Here is a 15115-nt window from a genome sequence, read left to right on the forward strand (position 1 = left end):
TCACCCCATGGGCATGCCCTCCCCTGTCATCTGCACTGCTCCTGCAGAGAGGAAACAGGCCCAGGGAGGTCTCCATGGAAGGCCCTGACTCCAGGCTGGGCTCTGGCCACTACACTGGACAGCCTGGTTCTTCTCTTCCACACACCAAGTTTTTAAATAAGTTTAGTGGTGGTGTTGCTTTGGAAGAAATACCCTGTGCCTTCCTGCTGAAATTAGTTTATCCAGCTTAATTAGATCAACAATTGCAGCCACGGCCCTGGTTCATTCATTACTCTAATTGCCAGTGTAAGATGTGCAGAGTGATACGAGTTCTATTAAGCACATCAATTTTCATGTGGCCAAACAGGTGTTTCATAAGGGATTTAATGTCCTCTCCCTAGACTTCGGCAACAGATGTTAGGTCATTTTTTTTTTTTATGTTCTCTTTTCCTGTTTGGCTTCTGCATGAGGCAAACATAGTGAAATACATGTGCCTCATTCTGTAAAGCTAAAATCTGGAGCCAAATAATGTGGAAGAAAGCACATGCTTAAAAGCCTAAGGGGCTTTCACCTGTGAGGCAAGAACGGTCACTCTTCCCAACTACATATAGTTCTACTGGCCAAAGATTCTGGGTGTTCCAGCAAAGTCAGGCAGAGGGGTCATTCATTCTGTCCCTGGACTGGTCCTTAACACCTCCTTCCTCGGAGAAGTGTTTGCCTAATGTAACACTGACCTGTGCTGCTGGCAAGTTCCATCTAGCCGTGAACCTTGAAGCACCTCTTTGCTCCTGCATGAAGGCTGCTCATGACCAAACCTCCCCTGTGACAGTCTGCCCCGGAGGCCAAGACTGACTGTGATGCTTGAGCTTGTTCCAGTAGTAGCAGCACAGGGTTCCTTTGGACCAGCTTTCTCTCACCTGGTGTCAGTCAGCTCACAGCTGGAGCCAGCTCTCCCAGGTGGCTCATCTAGGTCAAGGCTAGATGGGGGGGGGGGGAGATAAGGGCTTCTTTCCTTCTCCTGGGTCTGTCCTCAGGTGCAGTTGGGAAACATCTCATTCCCAAAAGCACTCTTGAATGTGTGTCAGCTTGTTGACTTCTGAGCACTTTGCATTAATTTGGCCCTGCTTGCACTCACTGATGGCAGATAATCTAGATTTCAGATGGGTTAGGTTTCTTTGGATTGGTTAGCTTCCAATGGAAATGTATTATTTTAGGTGTTTTTTTTTAAAGAACTTACCGAGTTAAATGTTGCAAGTTTGTCTCTATTAAGACTTTTCCACCATTACAAAATGTAAAAGCAAGACGTTCTAACAATTTGGGTAGGGTAGAAAATACTTTCCAGATAAGCACGAGCTTTGTCCTCTACCAAGATCTATTTGGAAAGTCCATGATCAAGGCTGTTTCCAGTGAGAAACAGCCAGATTCTAGCTGATTTCCCTGCCTGTGTCAAAGTGTGCTGTTATTTGCCCCCAAACTTTGATGACTCTTTGTGTGTGTGCGCATGTGTGTGCGTGTGTGTGGGGAATATATAGTGAATGTGACTTGGCTACTGTTGTCTCTTATTCAAATCTAAATGTTTAATTCAATGCATAAAATGCTGTCTCTAATGTGACCCTCGCTCTTTATTAGATTCTCTTATTAACCTGCTCCTATGAGACTATCTTATTTCTTGCAGATGAATGATGCTATGGGATTTGAATTGCCCTGGGTGTATTTTGTCAGTCTCGTCATCTTTGGGTCATTTTTCGTACTAAATCTTGTACTTGGTGTATTGAGCGGGTAAGCTACACCTCTTTCATCTTGAAAGCAGAGTCCTAAGGATGGTTGCCAAGACCACACAGGTTTTGCTAGATGGGGGCGGCCGGGTAGGTGCCAAACACATTCTGTGTCCTCTGGGATGCTTTCTCTTCTGCTGAGGCTCCCCAAACCAGGATGTTTCCTGGAACCTCACCAGCCTTTATGAAAGAAAGCTATGGAATGGTTATTGACCAGAAATTAATCAGCATTGTTGCTTGGGATTTAAATAGATTCCATTGCCTGCCCTTTGTCTGTCCTAAAATGAGATACACTTATAATTGCTTTATTGGTCTGGATCCAAATATGCAGATTAATTGGTACAAAACAGTAGCTAAATGAACTGGTCCTGGCTGACTTTTGGTGGGCCATATTTGTAGATTTCAGCAGCACATCTTGTCCTTACCTGAAAACACAAGATAGAGCGAGTCTTCACTCAAAGCCCTGAGTGGTCTGGTCTGGCAGCTCTTCCTGGGGCTCCGCTCTTTAGTAAATGGATAACTGATAACTGATCTCCTTACATTTTACAGGTAAATGATGCAATAGGATGGGAATGGCCATGGGTGTATTTTGTTAGTCTGATCATCCTTGGCTCATTTTTCGTCCTTAACCTGGTTCTTGGTGTCCTTAGTGGGTAAGCAGTCAGATCCATGTTGCACACTCTGCTGGTGCCACGTGTGGGGCAGCTCTACATGTCCCCCCAGCTGCTCCCCGCAGCTTCTCTGCATGTGTGTGGACTCTGACGTGCCTTCTGTGTGTTGCTTTTGGATTGAACTGTGATTCTCTCTGCCTGTATCTTGTCTGTGAGGTTCTGTGTTTCTGATGCTTGCCAAACATTATTAATTTAATGAAAACAGTTCCCTGAAGCCAGGTGCATTAGTACGTCCATGTGCAGACGTGGATTGCAAGTGAGTAAAAGGAGTCCCAGCCTTGGTCTCCCCCAGGAAAGGCCCTTTGTCTTTCGTGGCTTTATTCCCATTTAATACATAACCTGGCATTTTTGAGTCACCCATGGTGTGGCTTGAATATTTCCAGGGTGTTTCAGATTTTATTGAGTAGGAGGAATAAACCTAGATTCGCACATAAACCCTGAACAATTTCAAAAATCTTACATCCTTCAAGTCACTTATTTGCTTGGTTGTCTGCTACTGTCACTATGAGAACTATCCCTCTAATTCATGATTGGTCTTAACTTGTGAAATCTTTAATGCAGAGTAATGACCAGCTTTTACAAATACACTTCCTATGGGGCTTATAGTCCCTACCACTCGTTCACCATTTTTGAAATTTCAGTTTGCTGCCCCCACTTAGTGGATGACTTCCCATGGAGAGGAGTCTCTGTAGAGAGTGGAGGCTGGCTCTGGAAGGGGATCCTGGTATTCCTGGGCTCTGCCCTGCCCATACTTGGAGATGCTGTCCGAAGCCCCTCGGGTGACTCTGTATCCTCCCCACCCGCAGACACACAGAAAGGGGAGCACCCCTAGAAGGGAGAAGGGGCTCTCTGGGCTCTCCCAGAAGCTGCTTCTGAACATAACCGCTGCTGGGGGCCGGGGGTGCCCATCTCCCCCCGGAAGAGCCTTTGTTACCCACTGCACTCACACATCCTCAGGAAATACTTGAGGTGGTACACTTGATCCCACGTGAGTGTATCCTCACCTGTTTTATCTTTTTCTTCCCAAGCCTGTGTCTCGGGTGGGGGGCAGGGGGTGCGATGCCTTTGTGGAATGCTGAGTCCCTGAGGAATCCTGTGTTGCATCTCTCTGAACACTGCCTTTTCCAGAGCAGGGCTCACAGCTTGTCCTTCACCTCTGCTTCCTTTCCTCGTCTACCCTCTAAACTGCCCTGCCTGTCTTCAGGGGATAATATATGTGGTCAGTTTTACACCATGGATGCACACTGTGGCGGGAAGACCCCCTCAAGAGATGGCCCGGTGAGGGGAGTGGGGACTGGGTCAGGTTGAGGGTATGACAGCATCATCCACTCCCAGCAAAGCTTCCTTCTGTCTACCGATGAATGGCCCTGCAAGCCCTTGTTTTAAAGTTTGAACACTTTAAAAGTGCTTTCATCCTGATGAGTCTCTGTGGACTCAGGTTAGCATTGGGCTTAGAAGGGTGGAATTTATCCCTGGAGAAACAGCACAGCTCTGGTTTTGCGTCAGGAACAGTCCACACAGGGTTAACAGCAACTCCGTGCTGCAGTCCTTGGCTCCCCACGTCTCCCAAGTTCAACCAAACTGACTGAGGCCATGGAAACGACTAATTTTAACAGTGCCAGTGACATGCCTTATCTCTGAGCTTCCCAGAGCAGGAGCCATCGCCCAGCTGTGATGAAGCAGCTCAAAACGGGGCGGGGGGGGGGGGAAGGAAAAGATGGGAGGAGGGGCTCCTTATTATAATGGTGGGCATTAAATGTTGACCCCTATGGAGGATAAAAACAGTACATGCTCATGGAACAACCAGGTTACTGGGATATATTCTAGGGAAAACAATAAGTAATTTTAAAACATTTTTGTATCGAAGCAAAACTACATCCCTTCTGAAGGAGAATGCAATGGCATGTGAATTTTTAAAATCCAAGACTTCCCAGTGATTTCCACAGTCCCTTCATGCTGTTCCCCAGCTCCTAAGGGCCGCACGCTGAGGGGTCTCCAGCATGAGGCCACTCTGGAAGGTAGTGTGGAGAGGTACTCGGTGTAAAGTGAGAACCGAGGCTGCAGGGCAGAGCCTTTAGCCATGCTCGCGAGTTTGCCTAGCATTTCCTGCTGAGCCAGAGGCTAGGCAAGCCAGGTGTCTAAGACACAGAGGCTCTGGGCTCAGGCTTCCGTTGTCTGGTGGGCAGACTGTCGTCAAGCAGCGCAGGATGGCAGAGCTGGAGCAGGGGTGTAGACCAAGGGGCTGTGAAGACTGCATGTCTGTGAACTGGCTCTTGAAAGGCGATAAGGCGTCTGTGGGGGAAGACCGATGATGACGGACATGCTCCCACCTCCCCAACAATTCCCCACTCCTCTGCCCAGCGACTCCCCCTTGACTGGTCCCCAAAGGAACAAAAAATCAAAAGAAGTCATTCGTATGCATTTTCTTGTGAAATTTTTTAAAATTTGCTTCAACCTTAGAGTTCTTCACAATTTTTTTTTTAGGAAACGCTAATGGGATCACAAAACCAGAGGGATGTAAATATTAAAAGCAAGATGACTTTCATTGCATAGCCCCTTAGGGACCACCAGACCAGCACACATGTAATCCTTAAAGCACTGAATTAAAAGCCTCCCGTTTTAGAAACTTAAGACCATGCTATTGCCTTCTGGTGAAGGATCGCTAAATGATGCTTGTGTGTCTTTAAGTCTGTTAACTACTTGGAAATGCTTGTTTCTGCTACTTGGCTTTTTCTTTTTTCATGTGGCCATGCCATCCTATTGTGTTCGTGAACTGATTTTAATCTGCACACCCGATCTGGTGTTGGTACATTTGTAAAGCATTCTAAGCTTTGGAAAAATCTTTGGTTTTACAACAGCTCCTTTTCTCAAGGTGAGTATGAAGTTTATGAACTGTACACCCTGTGTCACCAAGCGTGAACACAGATGAAGACTTTGCTCTCTGACGATAGTGTTCTATGGGGGGTTGGGGCAGGGGAGCCAGGAATGTCTCTAGCTCATGTTGCAATTTTACATGAAGTTGTCACTGCGGAGATGGTCCATTATGACCAGGGATTGGAAAGAATGTCTCATGTAAGTCTATAAGTCAAGCAGATTATGTCTCTTCTCATGATGGTTTTTTTGTTTGTTTGTTTGTTTGTTTTAGAAGATTGGTGATTTTTTTTTTTTTACTTTTAAAATTGTTCATTTAACTTCTTGTCCTTTTTGAGGTTTTTGTCAGTAAACAGGCAAAATAAGAGGACTATTGGTGTTCCAGTGCTTTGTTTCTTTAGAATCCCTGCCAGATTCTCAGGGGGAAGAATGGTGGTCCCGGGCTGTGGGTTCACCTCTTCCCCTGCAAGACCCACCTGATGCCAGGCATACCTGTGGTACGGCCCCCAAGGTGTGGTTCAGGCCCCCAAGAGGAGATTGGTAGATGAGAAGACCTGGGTTCTGGTCCTGGCATTGTCACACACCAACTCTGGGGACTTTACTTGTAATCCTGAGCTTCCATCTCTTCGTCCCTCAAATATGGATGGTCCCATCCTGCAGCTTTCCCTATAGGGTGACTGGTTTTATATCTGGTAATGAATGTGGAAGTTAAGGATTTTACTCATTGAATGTGTCTTCATCCTAAATCCATGGATCTAAATCCTAGTCCCCTTTCTGGGTGAAGCGGGAATAGACACGGGGGCTCTTTGGAAATTAAAGTGTACCATTTTCTGGATTTCCCATAAAGTGACCAAGAGAAATGAGCTTTGTATACACATTAATTCTGTACTCTGCGCCCCCTCAAACGGAAGCCTTGGAGGTTCTTTGTCAGCTAATTTTGCAGTTCCACATGGTTGTGACTCAAGTTCTCTCTGACAGTGATTTTTTTTTTCCACAAATTTGGGGGCATGGTATTTCTGTAGCATCGTAGTTAATCAGACTGGCTTTAGAGTTAGATAGCCAAGACTTGATTCTTTGCTCTACCTTTTACCAACTGTGAGATTTGAGGCAAATTACTTATCTATTTGAGCCTCACTTTCCTGGTCTGTGCAATGGAGTTAATAATACCAACCACATTTTGTTGCTTGAGGATTCAGTGAGCTAGAGCATAGCATACTTGCTCTTTGTTACTGTGGTGGCTTGAGTGAGAGTATATAAAATGTGATTTGATGCAAGAAAAATCTAATCAACCCAGCCCTTTTAAACTAATAATAATTGACCAAGATTGGCTTGCTTCAGTGGAAAGTCAAAGTTCTAGAATATTTTTAAGTGTTTTATTGCATACACACGTGTATATATAATGACATAAGCCAATGATTACTGAAGGATATTATTACATAAACCACCTCCTGGGTCTGCTTTAAGGAACAGATTAAAATCATTTTTAACTCGTCTATGAATTCAAAGCTTTGGTTTTGTCAACATCTTAGGGAAAATATTTGAAACACTTTCTTAAACAGGCTTTGTCTGTTAGAATATTCTTTGTAAATTAGGTTTTGTGACCTAAGATTGAATGTAAACCCAGCCCACATCTGTACATTCAAAGTCCTTTATCTCTAAATTAATCTGTTTTCTTTGTGTCCCAATAAGTTTCAGTTTACCAGATCACAGGTATCTTTTTAAGTCACTGATCCAATTTTATATTACTAGAGGCCTGTTTATCTTAACTTCAGAAGTTTTGAGGGAATATGGATGAGGATGAGGTGAAACATTGTAGAAAAGCAAGGGCCATTTTCTTTCTTATATATTAAATATAATATATTGTCAAATTGGTTTCCATACAACACCCAGTGCTCATCCCAATAGGTTCCCTCTTCACTGCCCATCACCCACTTTCCCCTCTCCGTTTTCTTTTTTTTTTTTTTTTAAATATATGAAATTTATTGTCAAATTGGTTTCCATACAACACCCAGTGCTCATCCCAACAGGTGCCCTCCTCAATATCCATCACCCACCCTCCCCTCCCTCCCACCCCCCATCAGCCCTCAGTTTGTTCTCAGTTTTTAAGAGTCTCTTATGCTTTGGCTCTCTCCCACTCTAACCTCTTTTTTTTTTTCCTTCCCCTTCCCCATGGTCTTCTGTTAAGTTTCTCAGGATCCACATAAGAGAACACATATGGTATCTGTCTTTCTCTGTATGGCTTATTTCACTTGGCATAACACTCTCCAGTTCCATCCACGTTGCAACAAAGGGCCATATTTCATTCTTTCTCATTGCCACGTAGTACTCCATTGTGTATATAAACCACAATTTCTTTATCCATTCATCAGTTGATGGACATTTAGGCTCTTTCCATAATTTGGCTATTGTTGAGAGTGCTGCTATAAACATTTCCCCTCTCCATTTTCAAACCAATGGATCATTCTGAGTTTTACCATTGAGGTCTTTCCATCCCATTCTAGTTCCATCGAATTGCAGGGTCTACACAAAGACTCAGGCATGGCTATTTTACTAAGAAATAGCAGTATAAAGAGACTGGGGAGGGAGAGGTAGTGGTAGTGGTGAAGTATGAACTGTGTTATATCAAGATTTTGCGGAATAGGATCAGGTTTGGGGCACCATCATTTGCACCCTAGTCCATTTGAATTCATACTGTCATGAGCCATGGTAGGTCAGAGATTGCCTCTGATTTCCTCCCCTTGAATGTTGGCTCAGGAGACAAAACATAGCAGGGAGATGATAGTTGTATCACTTGTGAATATTTTCTAAGTGGAGACATAACCTCTTGGAATAGGCATAAATATATAAATTATTCATGACTGGGATTAGATTTTGCTCTCATTCAACACTTCACCAGCATCTGCTGATTGAAAATGAACACTAGAATTTCTTCTATACATACTCCTCTGGTATATCTCATCTTAGAAGAGTAGTTGGGTTGCTTATAGCCTTGGAGGGGTGTTGTTAGGTAATGGGATAACTGGGCTGCCAGTATGATTGGGTGCCACTATATCACAGACCCAAGTTGTACTGAGTTCAAGGATTAATTTCATATCTTGACTGGCAGACTGAGAAGGCACATAGAAGTCTAATCTAGAAATGAAAAATAGGGTACAGGGTTTTCGGTAGATCATACGATTTAAAAAAAAATAGATTTTTCTTTGTGTAATTAGTGATGATGAGGATCATGCTGCCAGAACTCCAGACAGAGGCATCTTTAATGATCACTTGTAGCAAAATAATGCTCACATAATTTAGCTGGGTTTGTCTTTGGTTTGAGTAGGCTAATATGTGAAAGATGTGTCCACACAGTTGGAGGATGTTTCTTTTCTTGAACATGGAAGTAACCTGAGTGAGGTCAAAGGTTGAGGGAAAGATCCATGGCTCTTTAGTAACTTCACCTGGTTTGGCTTTGGTAGAACAAGGGATTAAACCCCACTTTGGCTTTGAATGGAAGAATGCTAAATTTCCTTTTACTGATGAAGAACCAAGCTCAACATTAATATATACGTTTCAACACTGAACTTTCTTGTTGCAGAGTTAAAAGGCTGTCGGGGGTAGCTGGCAGCAGCATCCTGGTGCTGTTGGTACCATGGTACCTGAAGTGCACAGGCTGGTAGCCACACCTGACATTAACAAGTGAGTGGTAACCTCTCTGGCGCTGGCTCGCAGCTACTGTTTCCATAGAAATGGCTGTTGGGATCGGTGGAAACGAGGTAAGTGAAAGTTTTCGCTGATCCTTGTTTCCATCAAGCTGACGTCTGTTTCCCTGGCAACAGCGGTGGACAGCAGCCAGGCACTAGCAACAGATTCAGTAGAGCTCTCTCGCTTGTCAGCTGTGGCTATCATCTGTTCCTGAGTTCCTTTTTTCATAAGGCATAGCAAAGGCCTCTGAGGACCAGGGGGGCACCTCTGGCCACGTGTGCCCTCCTGGGCACCCATTTTGCCGTTGGAGAGCTCTGTGTGAAGCAGCAGCTGCTCCCGCTGCTGTCTTCCCTCCACCACCCTCTGGGTGGTTGATGTACAGCCCAGGAGAAGGGGAGACGTAGTTGCAGGCATCGGTGTTGCAGGGCAGGGCTATTTAGTCTGTTGATTCCAAGTCCTGGGGGGAGAGAATTCATTACAGTACTTTCGTACACAGACCCAGCTCTTCATAAACTTGCCGGTAACTTAATGGTCAAAATTAAAGCCATAATTTTCCTGTGCTCCCCTTTCGATTGGAGGCATTAATAATTGCTATCCCTTTTACAATGAGAGGGATGTTTATGAATTTAATCATTTGACTTCTTGGGAGAAACATATTGATGATTGCTCCTAAGAAGCTACCGTCAACCTTATGTCTTTTTTTTTTTTTTTTTTTCATTCCGTGTCATATTCTTGGGCAGGCTGGTAAAACTGCTTACAGAGATCAAGTGTTGGTAGAGCTGGGCAGCTCAGCATGCAAAAACCAGTATGTTCATAGTACAGGGAGCTCTTCTTTATTAAAGTTCAGCCGTTGTTCCTTTCTTGGAGTTTCATTTTAATATTTCAGCAGATGTATCCTGCCTCACGAGTCCGCTTTCCCAGGTCCCACAAAGTGGAGGGGAGCAGTGATTATTGCCCTGGCGTGGGAGATGAGAGCACGTGGGTAGAGGGATGGAGCGAGTTATTGAGCAGTGTCTGGTTTTAAACCCTTAAAGGTGTCATTAAAAAGTTTTCCCTCTGAAACAAAACAAGACTGATATTCAGAGCTGTATCTCTGAGAATCAAATGAAGATATGGGTCCACAGTGTTATAAGAATTTAGACTGTCTAGAAGAGCACAGAAAAATTGTGGGTTTCCTGTCTCTGGAGGGCTTTCTGAATGACTGTGTGCCTCACCAGTCTGGACTAGGAAAATATGCCTGGAGGCAGTATTGAGGGCTGACCCTGTACTGCTTGGTTGGGTTCAACATAACAGACTAATAAGAAGCAGAAAATCCTGCTAGATACTTTTCTTCTCTTTCTGAGATTTGTTAAGAAAAAAAATGACTTATTTCATGCATACCTCTGGTAGGAGATATATTTGCCAAGCACCTACTAGGCACTGGGTTTCTAACAATGAGACAAAGCAGAGTTTTTGTCTTTATGAAGCTTCTTTTACCTAATGGAGGAGACAAAGATTATAGTTATAAACTTCTGTAAATTCTTTGAAAGAAAGGTAGGTAGTGCTGTGAGTATTGAAAGGGTAGAGCTGACATCTAGGGGCTGAGGCAGAGAAGAATGAATGAGTCGCCATCATATCCAGGCAAGATGGGGAAGGAGGCTGAGGGAGGGCATTCCAGACAAAGGAAAAGTTATGCAAGGCCCTGCAGTAGGAAGGAGCAGAGGATGTTGGAGTAACTGAGCAAACCAGGTGGCAGGCACCCAGGGAACAGGGAGAGGAGGGTGGAAAAAAGAAGACTGATCAGCAAGACCCAGATCAGTAAACGTCGTTCTAGGTCATGTCACAGATTTTGGTCGTTAGCTGAAGGGTAAAGGAACCACTGATGAATTTTAAGCAGGATGTATGTGACTATATGGGTTTTATGAAAATTATTCTGTGTTATGATGTCTTCACCTTACCCTCAAATGCGTCAAAAAAATAAGATGACTTTGTGAATGGGTAGAAGGATGATAAAGTGATAGGTGATAGGTGATAGAGAAAATGTAGGAAATGTTAATTGTGAAATTTAGGTGGTAGGCATACGGATGTTCCCTGCATAATTCTTTCTACTTCTATGAAAATTTGAAAATTTTCGTGACAAAATGGAAAAATTTGCATAGAGAAATCACTCTGGCTGCCACAGTATGAATGGATATGAGGAGACCAATTTCAGACTGTTAAAATCTGCTTCCAGCCACAACATAGTAACAGTTCCAGAGTGGACCTTTTACCATAAACGGCTGTAAAACTGGCCAAGATATATGAAGCAGTTTTTTTTTTTCCCCAGACAATAGAAATAGGCAGCACAGGCTTAGGATCCCTAAGAGAAGGGAAACACATGAAGTAAAGCCCCACAATTGTCCTGGCCTTCTGCCTGGAGACACTTTCAGAATTGTGGCACGGAGAGGCAGAGCCCAGCAGAGAACAGCAGTCTATTTGCTAAAGAGGCAAAGAGCAGAGTGCAGGCTGCCGAGACAGCTGGAGTTTTCAGGGCAGAGTACTGGAGAGGGGTGCAGAGAAGGGGCTCCAGAAATCTAACCAGGGATTCTCTTAAATCCTTGATTATAAACTAAGCTGCTGTGTGCCAGGCGAGACTATCGAGGCATGGTGGAGAACAGCTGTTTAGAAAGCTGTGAGCTGCTGGAAACCTCCGATGCTGGGAAACAGAGTTCTGACCAGTTGGACGGGACTGACCTTGATGAATACATTGGACATTCAGTTGAGACTTCAGATAAGCTAGGCCTTGAAAGGGGGGCTACTTTACTACTACAGTAAGAGCTACTCTAGACCTGCCTTAACAGAGCTTAAAAACAAACCTCAAAAGGTTCAGGTTAAGTGGCCAATTAATTAAATGCCTGCCAAAACAAAAGTCAACACCTATTACAGGAAGACACCAAAATCCAGATGTTCTCCCAAATGTTTCTCCACATCATTAACGATCACAGGATATGAAAAGATGCAGGAAAACATCCATAAGCAAGGGGGGCGGGGAGTCAGTGGAAACAAATTGAGAGATGACAGCAGTGCTGCAGTTAGGAGTCAAAGACTTTGAAATTGCTACTATAAACCTGTGTAAAGAATGGAAGGAAAGGATGGATATATTAAAGAAACAGATGGCAAATCTTAGCAGAGAAATCGAGGCAATACAATATCTGGAGTAAATAGCAGATGGAACACTGGAAGAGAAAAAAGATCAATGAAGTCTTAGGACAATAATAATCTGATATATGTGGAACCTGAGTCCCAGAAGTAAAGGAGAGATTGGAGAGGAAAACAATTTTTAAAGAAACAATGGCTGAAATGTTGCAATTTTTTTTGAAAACTATAAATTCGAAGTCCAGGATGCTTTATTAACTCTAGGCAGTAGAAACATGAGGAGAAGCACATCTAGACACATCAAATTCAAATTGCTGAGAATAAAAACTAGAGTATTTGAAAAGAAGCCAGAAAGGAAAGGCAATTATATGCAAGGGGATAGTAAGATCATACACTGATTTATTTTCAAAATAATGTAAGCCATAGAACAATGGAATGGCATCTTGCAAGAGCTGAAAGAAAAAAAAAACAGAATTCTGTATTCAGCAAAACATTCTTCAAAAAGGTTAAGATGAATTAAAGAAATCTTCAGAGAGGATTGGTCACTAGCAAATCTGTACTACAGGAAGTGTTAAAGGAAGTTCCTCAGGCTAAAGAAAATAATACCAGATTAAAAATATATATACATAAAAAAAGGAATACCAAAAATGGTAAACATGAATAGAGAATTTTCCTCATTTCTAAATTTCTTTAAAAGATGATGAAAATAATAACAGTTCTATGGGGGCTGTAATTGTAAAAAAACAAAACAAAACCCTATATGACAACAATAGCACAAAAGATAGAATTAAATGGAACTTTACTATTGTAATGTTCTTACATTATATGTGAAGCAATATACTATAAATTCATGCTGGACTGTAGTAAGTTAAGGATGCATATGTGAATCTCTAGAGCAATGGTTTAAAAAATAAAGTGTTATCTTAAAAGCCAGAAGAAGAGATAAAATGGAATCATAAAAAGTAGTCATATTTAGGTATTCAAAATAAGGCAGGAAAGGAACAAAGAACACATGGGATGAACAAAAAACCAATAGCAAGATGGTAGGCATAAATCCAGCCACATCAGCAATTGCATTGAATGCAAATGGACACATTTTAATTAAAAGACAAATTGTTAGACTGCATAAAAATGCAAGATGCTATAAATTTAAAGACACAGATTAAAAACAAAAAAAAAGGGGCGCCTGGGTGGCGCAGTCGGTTGAGCGTCCGACTTCAGCCAGGTCACGATCTCGTGGTCCGTGAGTTCGAGCCCCGCGTCAGGCTCTGGGCTGATGGCTCAGAGCCTGGAGCCTGTTTCCGATTCTGTGTCTCCCTCTCTCTCTGCCCCTCCCCCGTTCATGCTCTGTCTCTCTCTGTCCCAAAAATAAATAAACGTTGAAAAAAAAAATTTAAAAAAAAAAACAAAAAAAAATGTGGTAACTATATTAATACCACATAAAAGGAATGTCAATAAAAGGAGTAGTTCCAGAGATAGAGGTGTCTCATAAAGGGATCAATTCATCAAGAAGACATGATGATTCCAAATGTGTTGCCACCTAATAAGCCTTAAAATACATGAAGGAAAAGCTGTAAAAATTAAGTGGAGAAACTGATAAAACCACAAACATCGATGAAAGTTCTTATAATCCCTTTTTGATAATTGATAGAGCAAGGAGATCAAAAACACTAAAAATAGATAATATCTAAACACTATCAACCAAATTGAGATAATTGATAATTATAGAACACTATATCCAGTAACTACAGAATACACACTCTGTTCAAAAGCACAGGGGACATTAACCAAGGTAGACCACATATGGGCAGTAAAAGTATCACTCAATCTCACAAGATTGAAATCTTAGAAGTGTGTTTTTTTCTAACAGCAATAAATGTGAAGTAGAAGTCAATCACAAGCTGTCTAGACGGTTCTCCAAATATTTGGAAATTAAATAACTCTAACTTACAATTCAAGGAGAAGTATTACAATAAATATTATAAAATATTTTAACCTAAATAATGAAAATACAACATGCCAGAATTTACCTTGTCCACCTAAAGAAGTGCTAGGAGGGAAAGTTATAGCTTCAAACCTTATATTACTAAAGAAGAAAGGTTTAAATTCAATGAGCTACATTATTATCTAGAAAAAGAAGAGCAAAAATTTGTCCAACTTAAGTGGAAAATAAATAATAACAGAAGTCAATAAAATAGGAAACACAATACACAATAGAATACTACTTGGCAATGAGAAAGAATGAAATATGGCCTTTTGTAACCATGGAACTGGAGAGTGTTATGCTAAGTGAAATAAGTCATACAGAGAAAGACAGATACCATATGTTTTCACTCTTATGTGGATCCTAAGAAACTTAACAGAAGACCATGGGGGAGGGGAAGGGAAAAACAAAAAAAGAGAGGGAGGGAGCCAAACCATAAGAGACTCTTAAAAACTGAGAATAAACTGAGGGTTCATGGGGGGGTGGGAGGGAGGGGAAAGTGGGTGGTGGGCATTGAGGAGGGCACCTGTTGGGATGAGCACTGGGTGTTGTATGGAAACCATTTGACAATAAATTTCATATTAAAACATTAATTAAAAAAAAAAACAAAGACAGGGGCGCCTGGGTGGCTCAGTCGGTTAAGCGTCCGACCGGCTCAGGTCATGATCTCGCAGTTTGTGAGTTTGAGCCCCGCGTCGGGCTCTGTGCTGACGGCTCGGAGCCTGGAGCCTGCTTCCGATTCTGTGTCTCCCTCTCTCTCTTCCCCTCCCCTGCTCACACTCTATCTCTCTCTCTCTCCTTCAAAAATAAATAAACATTAAAAAATTAAAAAAAAAAAAACAAAGACAAAAGTGGACTCTCTGAAAAGCTTACTAAAATCAATAAATCCCTAGCAAGGCTAATCAAAACAGAAAAAGCAAATTATAAATTATCAGTATTAGAAATAAAAGAGGGACATCAACACAGACATTAAAACAATAGCAAGAGAATAGGGTAAAACATAGGAGAAATGGGCACATTCTTTGAAAAACATAGCT

At 42.2% G+C, this 15115-nt stretch overlaps 1 protein-coding gene across 3 annotated transcripts in view; it reads left to right on the forward strand.

Moving 5' to 3' along the window:
* Nucleotides 1-15115, forward strand: part of CACNA1D (calcium voltage-gated channel subunit alpha1 D) — a 303468-nt gene that overhangs the window by 164407 nt on the left and 123946 nt on the right. For 2 of the 3 annotated variants that reach the window (XM_030307020.2, XM_030307023.1), the window contains exon 8: nucleotides 1655-1758. In XM_030307020.2, coding sequence (XP_030162880.2) covers nucleotides 1655-1758 — 104 coding nt within the window. Of the gene's footprint in view, nucleotides 1-1654; nucleotides 1759-2303; nucleotides 2408-15115 lie in introns of all 3 variants that reach the window. The other variant, XM_030307022.1, reaches the window with a different exon arrangement.

This window comes from Lynx canadensis, chromosome A2 (genome assembly GCF_007474595.2).
Source record: "Lynx canadensis isolate LIC74 chromosome A2, mLynCan4.pri.v2, whole genome shotgun sequence".
NCBI lineage: Eukaryota > Metazoa > Chordata > Mammalia > Carnivora > Felidae > Lynx > Lynx canadensis.